This window comes from Rutilus rutilus (assembly GCF_951802725.1).
Source record: "Rutilus rutilus genome assembly, chromosome: 2".
Taxonomy (NCBI): Eukaryota; Metazoa; Chordata; class Actinopteri; order Cypriniformes; family Leuciscidae; genus Rutilus; species Rutilus rutilus.
Window position 1 is genome coordinate 40427099 of NC_140210.1, and position 20662 is coordinate 40447760.

General features: G+C 38.2%; 1 protein-coding gene across 1 annotated transcript in view; it reads left to right on the forward strand.

Annotated features, from left to right (window-relative positions):
• Positions 1-20094, forward strand: part of tbck (TBC1 domain containing kinase) — a 60705-nt gene extending 40611 nt beyond the window's left edge. The window contains exons 23-26 of the mRNA XM_084402222.1: positions 1359-1534; positions 16348-16523; positions 19469-19628; positions 19769-20094. Coding sequence (XP_084258348.1) covers positions 1359-1534; positions 16348-16523; positions 19469-19628; positions 19769-19879 — 623 coding nt within the window. The 3' untranslated portion in view covers positions 19880-20094. The remainder of the gene's footprint in view (positions 1-1358; positions 1535-16347; positions 16524-19468; positions 19629-19768) is intronic.
• The last annotated feature ends 568 nt before the right edge of the window (positions 20095-20662 follow it).

Below are 20662 nucleotides of genomic sequence, written 5' to 3' on the forward strand. Positions count from 1 at the left end.
TATTCATCAAAGAATCCTGGTCTTCACAAAAATATGAAGCAGCACAACTGTTTTCAACATTGGTAATAATAATAATATATGTTTCTTGAGCATCAAATCAGCATAGAACGACTTCTGAAGGATCATGTGATACTTAAGACTGGAGTAATGATGCTGAATATTCAGCTTTGCATCACAGGAATAAATTACATTTTACATTTTAAATCGTAATAGTATTTCACAATATTGAAGGTTTTAGTGGATTTTTTTTGTAAGTAAATAAATAAAGCCTTTGTGAGCATAAGAGACTTCTTTCAAAAGCATTATGCTCTATAGGTTCAGAATGGAATATAAAATCTATAATCTGTAAATGTAAGTCACAAAAAATCTTGGTATCATGGTCTTTTCTTGCTTTAAAGTGAAGTTTGTAAAGTTGTGACTCATCCCAGAGCTTGTTAGTTTGATTCATGGCTTAAGGATTTTAAGTAATACATTTTTAATTAAAAAGACCTATGAAGAAAATGATTAGGAAAAATACCTGGATTTTGTTCACTATGTTTGTCGCAGTGTATTGCGTTATGAGATTGTCTGTCTTCTCTGCAACTGATATATGCAATGCTCCCTACCTTTTAGAGCTGTCACGTCTGTTGCATTACAATGATGCCTTAAAATGCTAGCAGCAACTTCTAGCACAGCTCCTCTTTCTCTCTCTCTCTCAGTCTGTCTTGCCTATACTACTGTAGAGGACAGTAATCTTAGCCCCTCAGAGTAAGTCCAGTGTTTATAATCCAGTATTCAGATCATATCCTCTTAAATAAAATGAAGCTGTCACACTCGGCTTGATTTGAATAGTAGACCAAGCATGCTAAACCATTTCTTTAGGGATACTTCTTTCGCTAACAGGATAGAAAGTGAGTGAGATAGCGAGAAAAGGATTCCTGATTTGTTTATATCCATGTGAATCCCTTTTACTCTAATCTCCGGTTTAAGGCTCATGGCTCAAGAGAGTTCGCTTTGCATTTGAAGGAAGCAGTTGAATCTCCCCTTCATCTGTTACTGTGAGAGTGTGAATGAAGTGTTGATGTCTTCACTAAATTTCTTTGTGACTGAACGAAGCATTGGCAAGAAGTCAAAGTCTCTGGATCATTTGGAGGGAAACTCCAAGGTCATCCAAGTTTAATTAGGCGGAAGTTAGACAGTCTGTGATTCTCCTGTGGCTTTGCCAAATGAGCATAAAGTTGCTGTTCTTCTTAACGCTCTTATGATATTTAACTCGCTCAGAACTGCAAGTATTCATCAGTCTAGGATTATGAACTAATTTTATTTAGGAACGCCATCCTAAAGCACGATTGTTGTGAAGCCACCCTTCTCTCTTTCAGAGATCGACATTGAACGCTGTGTCCGGGAATCCATCAACCTTTTCTGCTGGTCTCCTAAAAGTGCCACCTACCGTCAGCATGCCCAGCCAAACAAAACTGCCAGTGACAACAACAGCTTCGGGAAAACACCTTCCTTTTACTCTTCGGAATATCAGGACCTGACCAAAACAGACCTGGTAAGTGCCCTGAATTGACCTTTAACCTCTAAGTGCCTCAGCTCCATAGTCAGTCTTCTCAGAAAGAAGGTTGATATATATAACAGTCAGATGTTGAATTCATTTCAGAAGATTATTTACTGTAACCTAGAGCTGCACGATTAACCATTAAAGATCGTGTTCTCGATTCAAACACCCATGCAATCTCATTCGCCTGATTATAACTTTGACAAAATCACACCGGAACAATCAAATCTGCGACGGCTCTGCCGCCGAGCCACAGGGAGTAGTTGTCATGTATAGGTATCAAACAGCTTCAAAAACAGTCTTTTCAACCACACGGTATCAATATTTCTGTGTTACAAATATTCATATTATCATAGAAGAACTGGGATAAAAGTGTATAGTTTGGATATAAACACTGATGTTTATGGAAGCGCTAAAAATAGTGTGAATCAACTTTTGAAAGTAACATGGCGCTTCAAATAATGATTTTATCGATTACATCGTTACGCCACCTGGTACTGTTAAAAAAAAAATGGATTTGGCATTGAATTATTCATTCAAAAAAATGCTGATTCATCCTTGTACTCAACTTGTACTTATGTGAGTCGTTGAATCATTCATTCAAACCATTTTTTAAAAATAATTCATATAGATTCATTAAACATTTTAAATAGACTACACCAATTAACATTTGTCAGAACCTCTTATAAATTACATGTTATTTTGTTTAGTTGTCTGTTCAGAATCATGGGAGAATCGTGATCTCGGTTTGAATTAAAAAAATCGTGATTCTGAATTCACCCAGAATCATGCAGTGCTGCTGTAACCAAACTGTTTTTCCTTCATTTTGGTGAATAAAGGGTGGTTTCTAGTGGTGAAAGGTCAACAACTAACTTAGAAACTCTCTTTCTCTGTTGTATTACTGTCACAAGAGTAGTTGCTATTGAAGATACAAAGGTAAAACTCCTAAACAACAGAGTGACCTTTATTACAGTAATCACCTTCGACATCTTGCCGCGTTCCATTTGCCCTTTTGGACTTTTAAAAGATTGCTTTGTGCCGAAAGGTAAAGTCAGAGAGTACGAAGGATGGAGCCAATTACTCACTGCTGATCAAATGATCCATGAAGGTTTGAAGTCAGAAGAGTGGTTGGTTTATCCACTGATGATTTCAGCCGCCCACTATCTATTTCCTAATGAGATGCTTTAGCTCGCTAATAAACACTCCAGTGCCTGCCTATAGCTGAGGTTAACTGGAAGATCTTAAAGCTACACTATGTATCTTTTTTTCTTTCTTTTTTTTTACAATGTGTAAGTAATGAGTCCGTACATCATCAGTCCTTCTTCCAAAATGTGTTTACCCTGATTCACTATGGTAAGCCTATTATAAATGTTTATATTTTTGACCTGACGGGATGGTTTTCGGAGGAAAATTGCGTACATGTGTCACATTAGCTCGCGTGTGTCTCATCATATCCGTAAATAGAGAAAGGTTGCTCCGGCTACTTTGATGCGTGCTTGGTGTGTGAGTGGCAGAGGTTAGTTCTCACAATGAGTGAGAAGGTTGAGATGGAGCAGCTAGATCTCGAACCTTAAAAGAAACGCAGAACAGAGGAGAGTCTGCTGGCAAAAAGAGAACACGACAGAGCTAGTAATAAAACAAGAATCAACATTGGCTTGGCTTTTCAGAGATGGCGAGAACTGAGGGATTTGAAATGTTGTAAAAGCAGATGATGCCGTTTTTATTACTCAATAGGTGTAGTCCGGCTATCACCAGACCAAGCTCAATCTTTTAAGATTGAACATTAGTCTGGGGAGTCTGCTCTGTATTTTCTACTGCACAAGAGGCGTGATCAACGGGCATAGTTCAAATGACTCTGTACGCAATTGGATAGTCCTTCAACCAATCAGACCAAAGATCCAGGTGACGTACTTTGCAGCGAAAACTCCAGGCAGGAAACGTGTCAACAAACGTGTTGGTTTGTAGCATTGATCAGCCGTTAAGCAGCAATGGCATAGAGCGATTTTTGCAGGTTGTGCAAAAAAAAAACATGAAAGTGAGTGGTATTTACACCCACTCGAGCGATTTGTTTGCTAAACTAAAGAAGCCATTGAGCATCGTCGAGAGGTTAAAAGGAATTGGATTGGATTAAACCCGCCAATAGCGCGCCAGTTTGTGATTGGTCCCCGCAAATTTGTAACGGAAGCAGGATAGAAGAATGTACAGGTTTCCAACCTGAGCTGCAGGGCGAAATCAAATCGCCGGCAGATCGGGCTGGGTTTACCCAGTCTACAACAGGTGAGTAATAGCAAAGTCCTTTTAGGCAAGTCGTGCCACTCGGCCGCCATCTTGGCAACGCCTCCGGGCAGCTATTTCGGACTAACAAGACTAGGCTCCTATCTAAATGAATGGGCAGAGAGTCAGAACTGCACTTTAACTGGTCACCGGGACATAAAAACTGCATGTATAGAAACAGCAGTAAAATATGATAAAAATCGCTGAAAAAGTTTGATGACTTTGCCCCAAAATAAGGTTTAAAATGCCTTTTTCCCCACAGGTTATACTTTACTACGCATGCGCAAGAGTTTACGACACCAACTTCATTTACGTCTCTATCCAGAATGCCGGTGTTGTGCAATAATCAATGTCAATATTGTTCTCCATTATTTAAATATAAGCAGGTTTGCACTTTATCAGTAATAACAATGTATTGTATAGATAAGTTGTTTTAACTATTCATTTACATGAATCGGTTCAAAAGAGTCATTAGTTCGTGAATTGGACGTGTCATACGGTTGTGTGATTATCCCATCAGTTAGGACATGGACATCCCACAAGGTTAGTGTCAACACAGAAAACATTACATCACTGGATAGGTTTTTTCGTTTATTTAGAGAGTAATTTTATGTCAGCTGAATGTGCGGAATGCATTTCAGAGAAGATAAGGCAACGTATTTTAGCACAAATCACACCCAGCGGTAATTCAGGAAAAAAAAAATCTCAGAATGCTTCACATGAAACTTCGGTCTTCCGACCTTTTACCATAATGTTGTTTTATTTTGATTAATACGCGTGCGGGAGAGAGAGCAAGACAGCGCTTAATTTGGAGACGGTGAAGTCTTGTCTGGCTCTGAGAGAGAGAGAGAGAGAGAGAGAGAGCGCGCGCGCGCGACCGGGGCGCTCTCTCTCTCTCCGCTGTCGCAAAACCTCAACTGTGCGCATGCGCCAGTGGAACCAGACGATAGGCTTAAATGTTTCCTGGCTTGACTTTTAAAAGCAGATGATTGGCTTACCAGCGGGAGGGGCGGGACATGTGCACACAACCGCCATCTTTGCCGTTACGGGTTTTCCTTATATAGTTGTATTGAGGATTGAGGAAGTGGCATGTCTCATAATAAATAGTCTCTGGTAATAGGTAAGGTATTTTGTTGAACAGATAAATTGCAATATGTAGCTCTGACAGAGTTCATTGAGCATTATCTATTATGAAGAGTCTTTTTGGTTGTTGTAGCGCTGTGCTGGAATTTATTTTCAAGGAAGTGCCATGTCTATTAATGGGTAGTCAGCTTGTGATCCTTTCCATCTAAACTGGTTATATCTCTTAAGCCTAGTAGTGAATGTTTTATGAGTAGTAGGATAATCTCTTTGTTGGTTATGAGTTATGAGAAAGGACCATATTCATCTGACAGTCACGCAGAGCCGAAACACAACCAAAACAATGTTCTTCTGCAAAATGCATGAAAAAAGTTTTGTTTAGGGCCAAAAGTTACATAGAAAAAAGACCTTTACCTTGTACCTTTAAAAAAGAACTTTTAGAGGTTTTATTTCAGATGTGTATGCCTGTTCATAAGTAATCTGAAAAACCACAAGTATAGAATATTTGCAAACTAATTACATAAAATATTCTGGTGGCTATCATTATTGTCTGAGAAAGTTTGGGTACTTAAATTTTGTTCCACCAAAAAAAAAATCAAACTATACTCTGAATTTCACCCAAAAATTTAAATTCAGGTTATTCAGGTTTAGAACGATATGAGTGTGAGTAAATGATGACAGAATTTTAAGTTTCGTGTGAACTATATTTTGGACTTTGTTTGAATAGTTCATATAATTCACCAATAAATCACATCCTCCAGGTGTTGTTGAACAGGTAGCAAAGTTGGAGTTCAGAATTACGATCTCAGTTCAGTTATCATTTCCATCATGTTAATGCAGAAATTTCAGCTACATTTGTTCTGGCTTTCTGTTCTGCTGGAAACTCTCACATGTAGGTAATAGGCATCAGTTGACCTCAGTTTCCTCTCATGCCACCATTAATTTGTGAAAGTAAGTCTTAATGCATGCAAGACTTCAACCCTTACCCATAAATATCTCATTCGCTGCTCTCATCCAACCTTTATGATGACCTGACCTTCTGATTTTGCTCGTTATTCTTCCTGTCGTATTATGAAAATCTCCTGGTTGACATATACCGAAGAACAAAGGTACTACGAAGACTTTTCATATTCTTATCATAAGCTAGTTTAAACACATTCGGCTACTGTTTGTTGTTGAGAATCAATATGTATAGTATACAATAACAGCATATTAATAATTAACCGTAATATGCAATACAGTGCTGGTTTTGCAGAATTATTTGCCCCCTTGGTAAATATGATCAAAGATGGCTATAAAAAATAAATCTGCATTGTTTATCCTTTTGTAAAAAAATTTTTTCCTAACCTTTCATTGAAGTAAAAGAATTGAAAGTGGGGGTAAAATCACATTATGAAATAAATGTGTTTCTCCAAAACACATTGGGAACAATCATTTGCCCCCTTTTATTAAATACTTTTTGCAACCTCCTTTTGTCAACATAACAGATCTGAGTCTTCTCCTATAATGCCTGATGAGTTTGGAGAACACCTGACAAGAGATCAGAGACCATTCCTCCATACAGAATCTCTCCAGATCCTTCAGATTCCCAGATCCATGTTGGCGCTTCTTCTCTTCAGTTCAGCCCACTCATCTTCAAATAGCAGTGGTTTTCAAACTGTGGGTCGCGATCCACTTGTGGGTCACACAGTGAGAAAAGGTGGGTCGCACAAAGGCACTTAGTTGCAGCTAAATTTACGTTACGATGAGTGAAACAAAACCAGTCCGATTAATGACCAAACGACTCTTAAGTGAGTTTTAGCGCCCGCCAAAGTGAATTTTTGTCCCGCCAAAGTCTTATTTGATCGGTGAGTATTGTAGATGAACTGCTGCGCTTGTGACAGGGCGCATGTTTAACTGAAAGAACGAGCAGAGAGAAAGAGACCCGGTCGCGCGCGCGCTCTCTCTCTCTTCGGAGCCAGGCGAAAGTGTAAACAAGACTGTCTGTCCAAGAAAGCGCTGTCTTGCTCTCTCTCCCTCGCACATATTAATCAAAATAAATCGACACGGCGGTAAAAGGTCGGAAGACCAAAGTTTCATGTGGAGCATTCAGAGATTTTATTTTTTTTTCTTAATTACCGCTGGGTGTGAATTGTGCTAAATAAGTTGTTGCCTTATCTTCTCTGAAAAGCGTCCCAGACATTCAGCTGACATAAAACAACACTTTAATTAAATGAAAAAAACTATCCAGTGATGAAATGTTTTCTGTGTTGACACAAATCTTGGATGTCCATGTCCTAACTGCTGGGATAATCACACAACGCGCATGACACGTCCAATTCGCGAACTAATGACTCCTTTGAACGATTCATTTTAATGAATGGTTAAAACAACTGATCTTTCCAACAGTGAACTCAGGAGACGTCTGAATCGGTGTATAACTAATCAGTAACACTTTACAATAAGGTTCTATTTATTACATAAATTACATAAAAAGTACAGTTTGCTTACTCAAGCTTAAGCTTTAAAATAAATAAAACCCCTTGTTTTTTTTTGAAAAGCATATGACTACATTTTTCCACACAGTGCTATCAAGAATCGATAAGAGAATCGTTAAAGAATCGGATCGATAATCAGAATCGTCAGTGGCATTGATATTATTGATCAAATCGTATCATTTCCCATCCCTATGTGAAGACGGTAAAATTATAATCAAACATTAAAGAACATACATGTTTTTTAATAGTTTTTTTTAAGAGTTAAAAGTTTAAAATATTTTGCTAACATGAGGTCTTGTGTCACTGTCAGTCTTTTTACATCAGTGCAAAACTAGGGTATGCAGATTAAGACCATCAGCATGCATTGATTAATCCCATGGCATGTAGCAAAAAAAAAAAAGTGGTGCGACCAAATCATGCTGGTGCGACCAACTGAGAAAGTTGGTAGCACCAGTGCAAGTGGGTCTTGAGATTGATTATACTTGTCTAGGTGGGTCCTAGAATGAAAAAGTTTGGGAACCCCTGTTCTATAGGGTTCAGGTCAGGGACTGGGATGGCCATTGCAGAGCTTGGTTTTGTGCTCAGTGACTCATTTTTGTTTTGATTTTGATGGTTGGTTGTGGATCACTGTCCTGTTGGAAGATCCAAACATATAAGATTTCTAGCAGAGGCTGTCAGGTTTTGATTTTTTTTTATCTGTTGGTATTTGATCAAATCCAATTTTTATCCCTGTGTGCACCAAACCCATGTTGAGTGTTTGCTGCCAAAAAGCTCCTTTTTTCTTTTTTCATCTGACCACAGAACCCGTCCCGTTTGAAGTTCCAGTAGTGTCGGTTACTTTTCAAACGTTCTATGGATTTATCATATTTGTCTTTTACAGGATGTCGTGAAATCATTAAATTGCATTAAATTGCATTTCTTAGCACCGATGTGACTGGTGGTGTGTCATGAGGATGTGAGATGTATTTCGAGTCACACTGAGAGCGTCTATCTAACCTCTTACCTCTTCGCGTCTGGCTCTCTGTTTGCGATTCATCAGCGGTTGGCCCAAGGCAGTGCTGCGCTTCACAAACCCTCATCTGTTGACCTAATCTCTCTATTCTCTGACTGAACACAGCCTGATGTCTGGAAATGCACTGCTTCGGCGATATCTAGCTATATCTGTATCTGTGAAAGGCTGATAAAGGCTCATGGTCTCTCATGCCTACGCACTCACACATACATTTACATTTAACCATCTTAGCAAATGCATTCTTACATAAGCAGTTTACAACAAGTGGCAATAACCAGCTAGAAAGCATCTCAAGTGTGATTTGGACTGGTAAACAAAAGCTTTGAACCAAGAAGGTTTGAATAGAATCTAAGTTATGAAATTAAACCAAGCTGACTACAGCTACTTTACTAGTCTCTTAACTACTCTATTTCAGACGCATTCTCCTGGGTCATATAAGGCCATTTGAGTTCCCAATCTTAATTTCATTTCTATTTGGGCTAGTATTAATGCATACCTTGCCATGCGTTTTCTCTGTGCAGTATGACTGGTTTTCTCTTGGGTGGTAAATGGTGCGGTTAGATTGTCTGCTGTTGATTGTCATCTCCTGGTCATTAGTGCATGGTGTGTCTGCTGAACACGCTTTCTGCTCTCTCTCTCTCTCTCTCTCTCTCTCTCTCTCTCTCGCTCTCTCTCTCGCTCTCTTTTTTGTCGGCCATCTGACAGGCGCCGTCACTAAAGCCTGACTCCAACAAGTCGGAACTTGCAGCCAAACCTTCTGTCAGTGAGCGTGTGTGTGTGTGTGTGTGTGTGTGCAATAGAGTTGATGATACCAGTGCCTTCAGCTGATTATGAGAAACATCATGTGTGCATGGCTGAATGCGTTTTTGAGCAACACTAAGTAGTTGTAGATGGTGTCGCTCTGAAATTACTGTCATGATGAACAGTAATAACCACAACATGCCTTTTTATTGTGATGGTGACTGACTGCAATAATGTATAATCAAACGGTCATACCTGATATGGATGCATAAAACTGCCTAGATTTGATTTGAAATGTGTTGCGTAAAAAGGCAATACATTTCTGTGATTGAATTAGAATTTCCCAGATGATGTGCATCATTTGGTGCAAGATGAAAACTCAAATTCAATCAAATATTTTGCTCTTTTCTACACTTAACATTTCATTTAAACATAAAAATGTCATAATTTGTACAATTAACATGTAATGTTGTCTGAACTGGACTGATATGTTTATGTAAGGGTAGAGAAATTGTAATTATAATGCATTATAAGACCTGTTTAGATTTACAGGAGAATCCTCATTTCTGAGATTTAGTCCTTAAACCTCTTCAAACAGTTGCTCATGAAAGTCTCAGCCATTAAACGCACAGTAATGTCAGTCCATTTTGTGAAGAACCCCCCTCATTTAGTCTGACTTTACTAGCTGCTTTTAAAGGCTGTTCATGGCTTGTTACATGAATAAGCTAGTTTACTCAATAACTCAATAACAAGGTTCTCAGTCACATGCCACTCTAAAACAAAGAGCCTAAGAACTGTGGGTAATCCTCTTAAAAACATTCCTTTTAAGCTGTGTACATGGCCTTTGTGTTCACCTGTTAATAATCGACTGTTGGAATGACAGTTCAAATGACTTCTCAGTAAACCGAGGTCATTGTTACGGCCAAATATCTCAAAGTCAGTGGACCTGTGTTTTATTCTCAGATATCATTGTAGTGTACTCTATAGTCTTTATGAGACCGTATTTATCTTATGGTTCCCGGCATCCGCTTGGGTTCGGATAAATAATGCAGATTGCATTGTTGTTGGGCTTTTGAGTTAGTCGTGTGAGTCCTTTAGTATGTGGGTGTTTCACTATCATTGTGTTTCATGTGTTGGACATTAAGGAACCTGATATCTGTAACGATCTTCCAGCCACTATTTAACTGAATATATAACTGAATACCACTTCTGTCCTGATTTCTTTGAAGGGAGGGTCTATGGGTGGGTAAATGTATGTTTTTTTTTTCAGATCTTTCGATCTAATGGACAACATAAGCTCACACGATTTACATATGAATGCAAGCATTAGCTTTCGTTTCTGCTCTGAGAGCCGCAAGACCAGGCGAACACTGTGAGTGTGTGTTAGAAATCAGGAATGGTGAGAGAACATTGTGCTTGGTGTATTTTTCGTCTTCAAACCCAACTTGGGTCGTTAAATGTTTACGCATTCGTAATGTTTACGCATTAAGTCAGTATGCTAAGAGTAGGCGGTCGCATTCGATCACATGAGTGTTTACACTACGAAAGCAATCTGGTCGAATGTGTTTTCGACTACCTCTGGAAGTGGTCGAAAGTGGACAAGCTCAAAACGTTTCAGACCCTGTTTACACCTGTATCTAATGTTGTCCACTTGTGATCCAGTCGAACAAAACGCATCTTAAAGGGACTGTGTGTAGGAATTTCTCCCATCTAGTGGTGAAATTGTATTTTGCATTCGAACGAATAATGCTCTCCAGCGCCTCACTTTTTCAAATGCGTGTTGCATCTACGGTAGCCGTTATGTACCAAAAAGCTATGACAGGATGTCTTATAATAGCACTTCGAGTTTTTCTTCGGGTGAACAGGTTTGTTATTTAAAACAAACTGAAACTTGAAACAACGAAAAAAAGAATGTTACAGTATGAATTACTGACTGTGAAAAACATTAACTATGGTAGTTAGTAGTAATGCCGCCTTTACTCGTTATATTTTTTGAAGTACGTGCATTGTTAGATATCATCATCATCATCATCATCATCATCATCATCAGAGCCTTCTCTAATGTTACTTTACTCAATAGCTGCTATTCATCAAAGAGCCTGTTTAACTTTTAACTATAAATGTTGTACTGTCTATATAATAAAGTTTACAACCAAGCAATGAAAAAAAAGCTTGTAATTAAGACCGTAACATTGACTTACCTGTCGAGAAGAAAGCAGGCAACTTCAGGGTCTCTTTTGAAAGCTTTCTCCTGCATTAGCTATCCCTACATTAACCCTTGTTTTTGTAATCTCCGGTCACGTTTCCTTTTACGGTCTATTTTGGACTTTTTCGCCGACGAGGACTCATCCTGTGACTCAGCATATGTATGAATGAACGGTGTATAAATAACCGTGCAGTGCATCCTTTTAAACTTGCCGGGGCAGTGACAAGCGCCTCTCACTGCTCTGCTCCTCCGCTTCTGCTGGCTTCAGTCACGTGACGCTGGCTCTGAACGAAAACGTGTTGTGAAAACGTGTTGTGGAAACGCGTTGGCCTAGTACTTTTTGTCCCTCTCTGCTATTATAGTTTTTCAAGATGGCGGACATGGAAGCCTCCGTAGACCTACCCGTCCCATGTATATAAAGATAATAAATTCTTCGTTTACGAGGATTAGTCTGATCATTGGCATAGGTATTTGTACACCATTGAGTGCATATTTATTAATAAAAATATTGATTTTAGATAATAAAATACCTAAAAAGCTACACATAGTCCCTTTAATACCAGTTTTCCTTCACCATTGATGCCTTTACTTTTTCACTAATTATACGGCACTATTTTGTTGTAAAACTGATTTATTATGCAAAGTGCCATGCAAATATATTTTAACTGAATTTAAAATAAAATGTTCTAATATTGGGTAGAAAAATATTAGCTGGCTGTTAATTAACTACATACTAATATTTAAAATAATAAATATACATGCAATGACTATACAAAACTAATAATTCTGTTTTATAATAGTATGCTTTCTATCACACACAGTACAGTATATGGGTCTGAATACTGTACATGAAAATATATAGCTTCCTTTATATTTTAGGAATGGGGTCCCTCACAAGATAATCGTGTATCAACAGAAATGTAATGGCCGTGCATGTGAGCTGATTGTTTTGCGTGCAGCAAAATACCTGTTTTTTTTTTTTTTTTTTTTTTTTTTGGAGTATAATCCAACAGCTTTGATTAGATGGACTGGTGCCACTTACTGTATGTGGCCTCGCCGCTGCCATGCTGAGCTCTGATTGGACAGGAGGGGAGAGCGAGCAGACCATGGTCTCAGTTCTTAACTCTTGGATCTGTCTTTTTATTTGGATTCCAGACTTTGTTTTGAGACTCTCTGATGTGCGGCAGCCTCAGCACATCACCTGCTCCAGTGCAGCCAGATGCTGGATGGTTAAATGCCTCTCAGGCATCACAGGGCATCGTCACACCACTGAATTTATGCCAGATCTCCCTCCTTTATCATTTTTGATAAAAGATAGCATACATTTTTTGACAGCACCTGTCATGTAGATGTTAAGCCTTTCAAACACACGCCTGTTTTCAGATTTGCACTGGTAATCCTTTTCAGACCGTAAATACCCAGAGGAATGTTTGCATGGATTTGATTATTTCTGCATTTTTAAAGCCAGCTCATTTCAGCTTTGAGTGATCAGACCAGCTCTGTGGCTTTCGATTCTCTTGGCCGTCTGCGAACCCACAGAGCATCCAAACAGGCAAGTTTATGGCCTATTGAAATGTCACCAGTGATAACAAAAGGTCAAGACTCTTGCCTGCATTTAGAGTTTCTGAAGCCAGAGCACAAGGGCCTCCTTTAGGCAATGATGAGAATGCCACGAGCCCTGCGGATCTAATGCACTTTAATACCAGAACCCATTGGACATCAGCCGTCCTCCATTCCTCAAGCTTACCTCTATTGCTAAGGTGACCTCATAGGTAATTGGCTGTGCTCTGTGGGAGGCTGGTTCTCCGTGACTGATTGGACTGATTTCATGGGCTACTGAACATTGACATTTACGAGATATCCCCCCACCTCGCTGCCCTTCCTGTGCTGTTGCCCTTTGTTTCAGAGTCCTGCACTTAGAAGTGTGGAATTCAGCGATAATGCGGATTGATATTAGGGCTGCGCGGTATATGCCGTGCACCTGCTGGTGCTTTTTACAAGCATAAGATGTCACCAATCACTTTCAAAATCAATTTCAAAATGTACTTTATACTTACACTACCAGCCAAATGTTTGGAATAATTACATTTAGTTAAGGTTTTTGAAAGAAGTCTCTTGTGCTCACCAAGATTGCATTTATTTGATCATAAATACCGTAAAAACAGTAATATTGTGAAATGTACAGAGGTGTTAAGTAATGAAGTACAAATACTTCGTTACCTTACTTAAGTAGAAATTTGGGGTATCTATACTTTACTGGAGTAATTATTTTTCAGACGACTTTTTACTTCTACTCCTTACATTTTCACGCAATTATCTGTACTTTCTACTCCTTACATTTTAAAAATAGCCTCGTTACTCCTATATAATTTCGGCTTGTTTTCATTCCGGCTTGTCGTCGTTAAAAAAAAAATTGGCCAATTACACAAACGGTTTAGATCTGAGTCCCGCCTCCTGAATACACATCGTGATCGCCAAACTGATTGGCGTTGTGTTTTCGTTCTAACTTGAAATCGGGGGCAAATCGCGTCAAATATTGATTTAGAGAGAGAGAGAGAGAGCATTAATTGCATTTTTTTCCTTACATTACTTTTACTTTTTGAAACAAGTACTTTTATACTTTTACTTGAGTAAAAAGCTTGAGTTGATACTTCAACTTCTACAGAAGTCTTTTTAAACCCTAGTATCTATACTTCTACCTGAGTAATGAATGTGAATACTTTTTACACCTCTGGAAATGTAAAATTAAAAATGAACTCTCTTCTAGTTTATTATATTTAAAAAATAATTTATTCCTGCGATGGAATCAGAATATTAGAGTCGTTTCTGAGGGATCGTAGATCATCGTCAAGGTGACACTGAAGACTAGAGTAAGAATGGCTGCTGAAAATGAAGCTTTGCCATCACAGGAATAAATTACATTTTAAAATATATTCAAATATTTGTTTCTCTGATCTAATACAGCTTTGATTCTCACGTGCACTTTCGTGTACACTTTTGGGGATTTCATCTCAATGCATTTTTGGTTCCCCCAAAAAACAGTGTCCTTGTTACATGTTACATGTACTTACCACTGTAATAACAGTAAATTATACATAATTACATGCAACTAACCCTCAACCAAATCCTAATCCTACCATATCCCTATAGTAAGTACATGTAGTTGATTAATATCACTCAGTACTTAAATACATATATAATTACACTGTAACAATGACACCTTAAAATAAAGTGTAACCGAACCAATTTTATTAGTGTGAAGAACATTTTTAAAATCTAAAGAGCCTTTTTCCCACTATAAAGGAAATGGAAAGGAAATGTTGTTGGATGTTGAAGGTTTATAATGGAACCATAGATGCCAATAAAGAACCTTTATTTTTGAGAGTGTTAATTTACCTCATTTTACTTCTTTTTTTGCAATTGCCAGATGCTTTTCTCTTAAGAAAATGACATTTCATTCAATGTACACAACACAGTTGAGCTACAGGAATGCAGATGTTTGAATATATTTCCATCTTTCAAATGGAAAACAGGATAAAAATACTGCTAAGGAAAATGATTTTTAGATAAAAAAATAAAAAAATCATTATTGTTATATTAGATTGGTCACACTGCCCACCCCTTTTTGTAATCCACCCACTCTCTGCTGGTACTGTAGATGATTTGCTTGATAATTTGGCCTAAGTGTTGAGGTGGAGGGAAGATATGCAGGAACAGTGAATGTTATCCACTCATATTGTGCCTATTAAATTGGTCCTTCCTGATAAAGATCTAATGTGCCCGAACCTAAAGTGCCAATTAGAGCTATGAAATTGCTGTATTGCTATGCTTTTTAGTCGAGTGGGAGAAATTATATTTATGTGAGAATGAATAGTCTCCTTTTGAGTTCAACTGGTCCATTTGCTGCTCTGTTAATGATCGGGATGTGGCACAGATGGAGACGTTTCCAGACAGGTGGGCTCCTTACATGTGGAGACTGGATAGAGCTAATTGCACCCAAACGGGCTGGGAAAAACAGGGTTTGGTAATGGATCGAAGGTAGCGGGGGACCAGGGCATTGGCTGCAACGGTAGGCCAGAAAAAGTGCGTCTTGATTTAGATTCAGGCAATTTTGGGTCCCCTGTGTAGACTTAAGCAAAGATGCAACTTGTGAGGATTTCTGACATCAGCTTGTGGCAGAATTTCTAACAGTTAACTGTGAATTAAGCAGCAGTATTTTGGATACCCTTGAAGGGTCGTGCTGCACATACAGGTAGGCTGGTGAGCTGTTGCTTGAATAAAAAAATAGCTAGTCTTATAGACTTTTAACTTCAAGGTAAAAAATAACCTATTTGGGCAGGAAAAGACCATCTGACTGACACAGTTTGCTTCGTTTTTACTTGTGGTTTAGGGTCAAGTGCAATAATCTCAGCCTTTGCAATCTGACAAAAAAAGGTTGATTAGGAAGTTGAGACCAAGAAACAAAACTGCGTGATTGCTTTGATGTGTTCACTGAATGGGAGCTGGTCATCTTGGCTTTTTTTTCACCTCAGGGTTACAGCTGTGTTTTTTTGAACCGAGATGGAGAGAAACTGAGGTTGAAGCCATCTTCAGCAGCTCAGTCTTGACAGGTTGAGCTTGAGGTGTTGATTAAACATTCAGGCTGAGATGTCCGAGGGATATGAGATCACATAGGTGAAAACGGATAGAGGCATGAAAAGTAGCCCTGACTTCTGTCGACATGGCAGTGAAAAAAAAAAAAAAGCTATGCATTTTATACAATGGAGAATGGTATCGGACCGAGTACAGATCCTTGAGGGATACCAGTATCATCAGGGTGCAGGAATTTAACATATGCATGTGTTTTCTTTGAATACACTCAATGACTCTTCACTGTTTTTCCTGCTCAACACTTACACAGGCTAACATTTCAACCCACACATCATTTTCTCTCACACTTTTTTTTTTTTTTTTTTTTAATACCACTCACTGCTGCAAAAAATCTGTTGTTTTACCACTCATTTCTTTGCACCCTCAGAGCCGCGAGCCACTAAAGCTGAGCGAGCTGAAAGCAGAAGTGTCTCCGCGTATCTCTGTGGAAGACCTCATTGACCTGTGTGAGCTGAGTGGACCGGCTTGCTTTAAAACTCCTGCCAAGAGGGCCAGGAATGGGAAACCCAAGATCCTGGCGGTGGACATCCGAAGCCTTGAAGAGTATCCTTTTAGTCTTAATAATAAATGCAAGACTCTGCAAAAAACTATTTTTTAAGAAAATTATTAAAATTATTTAAAAATACAGCAAAACAATAATATATGTATTACAATTTTATATATTTAATAGTTTTTAGAATGTAATTTATTCCAGTGATGGTTAAGCTGAATTTTCAGCATCATTACTCCAGTCTTCAGTGTCACGTGGCATTTGTTTTTATTATCAATGTTGAAAACAGATATGTTGCTTAATATTTTTGTGGAAAGCCTGTTACATTTTTTTCAGGATTCTTTGAATAATAGAAAGTTCAATAGAACAGCCTTTATTTGAAATTAAAATCCTTCTTTCCTAATTTCTCACCGATCAATTTAGTGCGTCACTTTCTTTCAATAAAATCTTACCCCAAAGATTTTATCGGTAGTATAAGTATAAAATGTCTCTTTATTTTTAAGATATTAATAGTATTTTAGATATAGATAGCGTTTTCCTTTTAAGAGCAGGATTTTTTGCTGGCTATGTATGGCCCCTGAAAGCCCAAGCTAAACATCTGAACATCGATGTTAGAGACATCGAAAAATGTAGAAAGAATTGTCAGGCCAACTCCAGGCACACTCGAGTAAAAACTATTTGTAATGTTCTTGCAGAGTTTCCATAGTTGTGTTTCGTTGTTTGAAAGGATTCATTTAGAAGTTGGCTAAACTCTTAAGTAGATCATGTAAAAATCGGATTAATTGAAACCAATAAGTCAGAGCCTAAAGACAGATTGTTGTCTGTTGCTAGTACTGAAGGCCCAGTGGAATGTGTGGGAGAGCATTACTGTGGTTAATTTGTTTTAAGAGGTTTGTCACCGTTTCCATTAGCGCAGCTGTAAGTAGATACACGATAGCGTACACAAGCAGGATAAGAGCAATCATAATACATGTATACAAGGCTCTCAGGGAAAGCTGAATGTAAAAGCTGCAGCGCAGGTATATTGATGTAGATATTCATTGTTCTCTCATTTTGTATTCTGTACCTTTTATGGCCATATCAATATTTGATATGAATGTTAGACAAAGCCCTTTCTGTTTTAGGGGCCGTTTAAAATCTGCATGAGCATTTTCTCATCCTCTTGAGAAATGGAGAAAGGTCTTATTAAATGTTTCTGAGAAGTTCCACTCGGTTTTATTGAAAGATGTAGCACAAATATCACTGATTGTAACTTTATCTATGGAGGAAGGCAGCTAAGAAGTGTTATTATTCAGTTATTATTACACTCTGCCCTCTTTTTCTTTTCCCATCTCATCTTTCATCTCTTCGAGACACTGATTAAACATGACCAAGACAAGAGCAATGTCCCAAGGGACTTTATTCTGCTCATATTTTTTTATCTTGTCCTGCACACTTTGTTCTCTGTCTCTTTTCTTTCGTAGTGCTGCAGTGGGTTTTGGATGGAGTTGGACGGTTTCCACGAAGCCCATAGATCTGTGTAGGGTTTGTTCTGTAAATCCAGTGAACCTCACCTGACACAATTACAAACGACCAGCTCAAGAGCTTACGGGAGATTGTGTGCCGCTTAGATGTCTTACCACAACACATGTATACCAAAGTACCTCTGGGTATTCGCTGAATACACCGTAATGCTCACATTAGAGCTGAACTTTATAATGGTCTTCACATGTTTAATCTGACACAGTTCAGTCACTCTCAAAGCCACTGGGCGTTTTCCAATAACCAAACTTCTTGATCAAAATCAAAGCCTCCTCCACACTGCAAAAATATTATTTTGATAGTCTACTTTAGACATTCTACTGACTATAAGTAACTTTGCAACTACATGTTAACCCAAACCCTAACCATACCAGTCTACTAATACTCTAGTGAGAGTTAGTTGACATGTACTTGCAAAGTTACTTATAGTTAATGTCTAAAGTGGACTCAAAATAAAGTGTCCTAATCCTAATGATAAAAATAATAAAATGAATGATAAAAATAAAATAAAATCATTGGCAAATAGGCTTTCCTTGTTTTAAGCATCAATCTAAGATTGTTTGTGAGGTTTTGTACGTAAATTTGTTATTTTTTGACAAAAAAAAAGCAATAGTGTAAGAAAAATAAATGTACTTCAAGATAAATTCATAATATCTTTCATCATTTTGATTCTCAAGTATATTTATCTTGGTTTAAGGATGCTTAAATAGTTTTTTTTTTTTAAAGACAAAATGCTGATGAAGAAATGTATATTTTAAAGTCTGAAAACAGTTGCACTTTATTTTAAGGTGTCTTTGTTACACTGTAATTATATATTTAAGTATTGAGTAATATTAAGTAACTACATGTACTTACTATAGGGTTAGGGAGGGTTTGGTTTGGATTAGGGTTAGTTGCATAATTTATAGTTATTACTATAGTAACTACATGTAACATATGTAACAATGTACATGCAAAACTTTTATGATATTTACATTTGGTAAGCATTCCCAGTTGCACCATTTTCATGGTTTCCACAAACATATTAAGCAGCACAACTGTTTTCAGCATTAGCCACTTTTCCACCGTTCTCGTTGCTTAACCTTTCCATTCCGTGCCGATCCGGCCTAGCTGGTACGGATATGGTTTCATACTCCACTTTGAGGCTGATAACGGCCGCTCTTTGAAATGTAATGCAAACGTGTCAGTCGTTTTCTTGTTAACACAACAGTTTACAGACTATGAGATTTAATTTTATTGACTTTTATGGACTGTTACAGAGAAACTGGTAGACGGGCAACAGACAAGTGACCAATCTTGAGTGGCGACGTCACTTCAGTTCATCATATCAGAATGATTTCTGAAGGATCATGTGACACTGAAGACTTCTTCACTGAAAATTATTTTATATTATTATAGTATTTCGCATTATTACCATTTGTACTGTATTTTTGATCAAATGAATGCAGCCGTATGACCCTTGACCGCCCGTGTGCAGCTTCAGTCGCGGTCACATCCCAGGCAGCATTAACATTCCCTACACCTCCACGTTTGGGCCGGAGGGAGAACTGCTCCAGTGTCCCGCCACCAGCACCCTGGCCGGATACAGATTCCGTGTCATCGTGATCCTCAGCAACATCATGAAGAATGCTACCACGGTAAGGTTATTTCATCCTCCTGTTGATGTTTTTTAGGAAACGCATTCACTGCAAGTCACTTTATATTAGACTTCTGCGATATGCATAAAAATGAATAATAACCACACATAATCACACGTTTACTTCCTTTTCTCCTGCAGTTTGCTGCTCACCTGGTGAAAGTAAATTTCCCTCGAGTTTGTGTCTTGGATGGTGGCATTAACAAGATGAAGTCCACTGGCCTGTTAACGGTCCCATCTCCGCAGATATAACAGTGTGCGCTTTGATAAAGGGAAACATCGTTTACGTGGTGCAAGACGTGAATACATTTCTCAGATAAAACATTTTTCTTCTAAACTATGTCAAGAGTTCCTGAAAGGCATTATGCATGTCAGCACTGAAAAGTTTGAACTTGAAAATGCACACAGCTGCTTGAACTTCTGGGACCAAACCAATCAACAAAAATAAAGTTGTTGTTTTTACTACAGCTGTTGTCATAAAAGCCTGATTTGTAGTTTTCATTTTGCAAAAGTCACTAAGTTAAAAATTCCTGTTTTAGTATTTATTAAACTGTTTACTTGATTCTTAAAAGGGTCATGAACTGCAGTTTTAAAATATTGTATAATGTTTCCTGAGGTGCACTTGAAAATATTAGTATGATTTTTACATTTAAAAAAATGTAAATTTTAGCCTGGATGCCTGCCGAACTTAGCCCCGCCCACAACATTTGAGGTCGGGAAGTTCGGTCTGGACTTGATCCGTCGTGGAGCAACTATGCTCGAACCAGAGCTGTTCGGACCAATCAAATTGTCAGGGAGGGCTTTATACGATGATGGACAGATGATCAACAGTAACGTAATCATCCACGTCACCAAATAGCGCTTGGGTGGAATTCGTTTACAGCAAAGATGACTGGAGAATTGAGATGTGTAGATTCCGCCATCGCGTCTGTTATAGAAGATATCGACAGCGCATTAATTTTAAAAGAGGAACAGAGAACCGCGATCAAGGCATTTGTCGACCGGAAAGATGAATGAAGAACATGCGTCACTTGC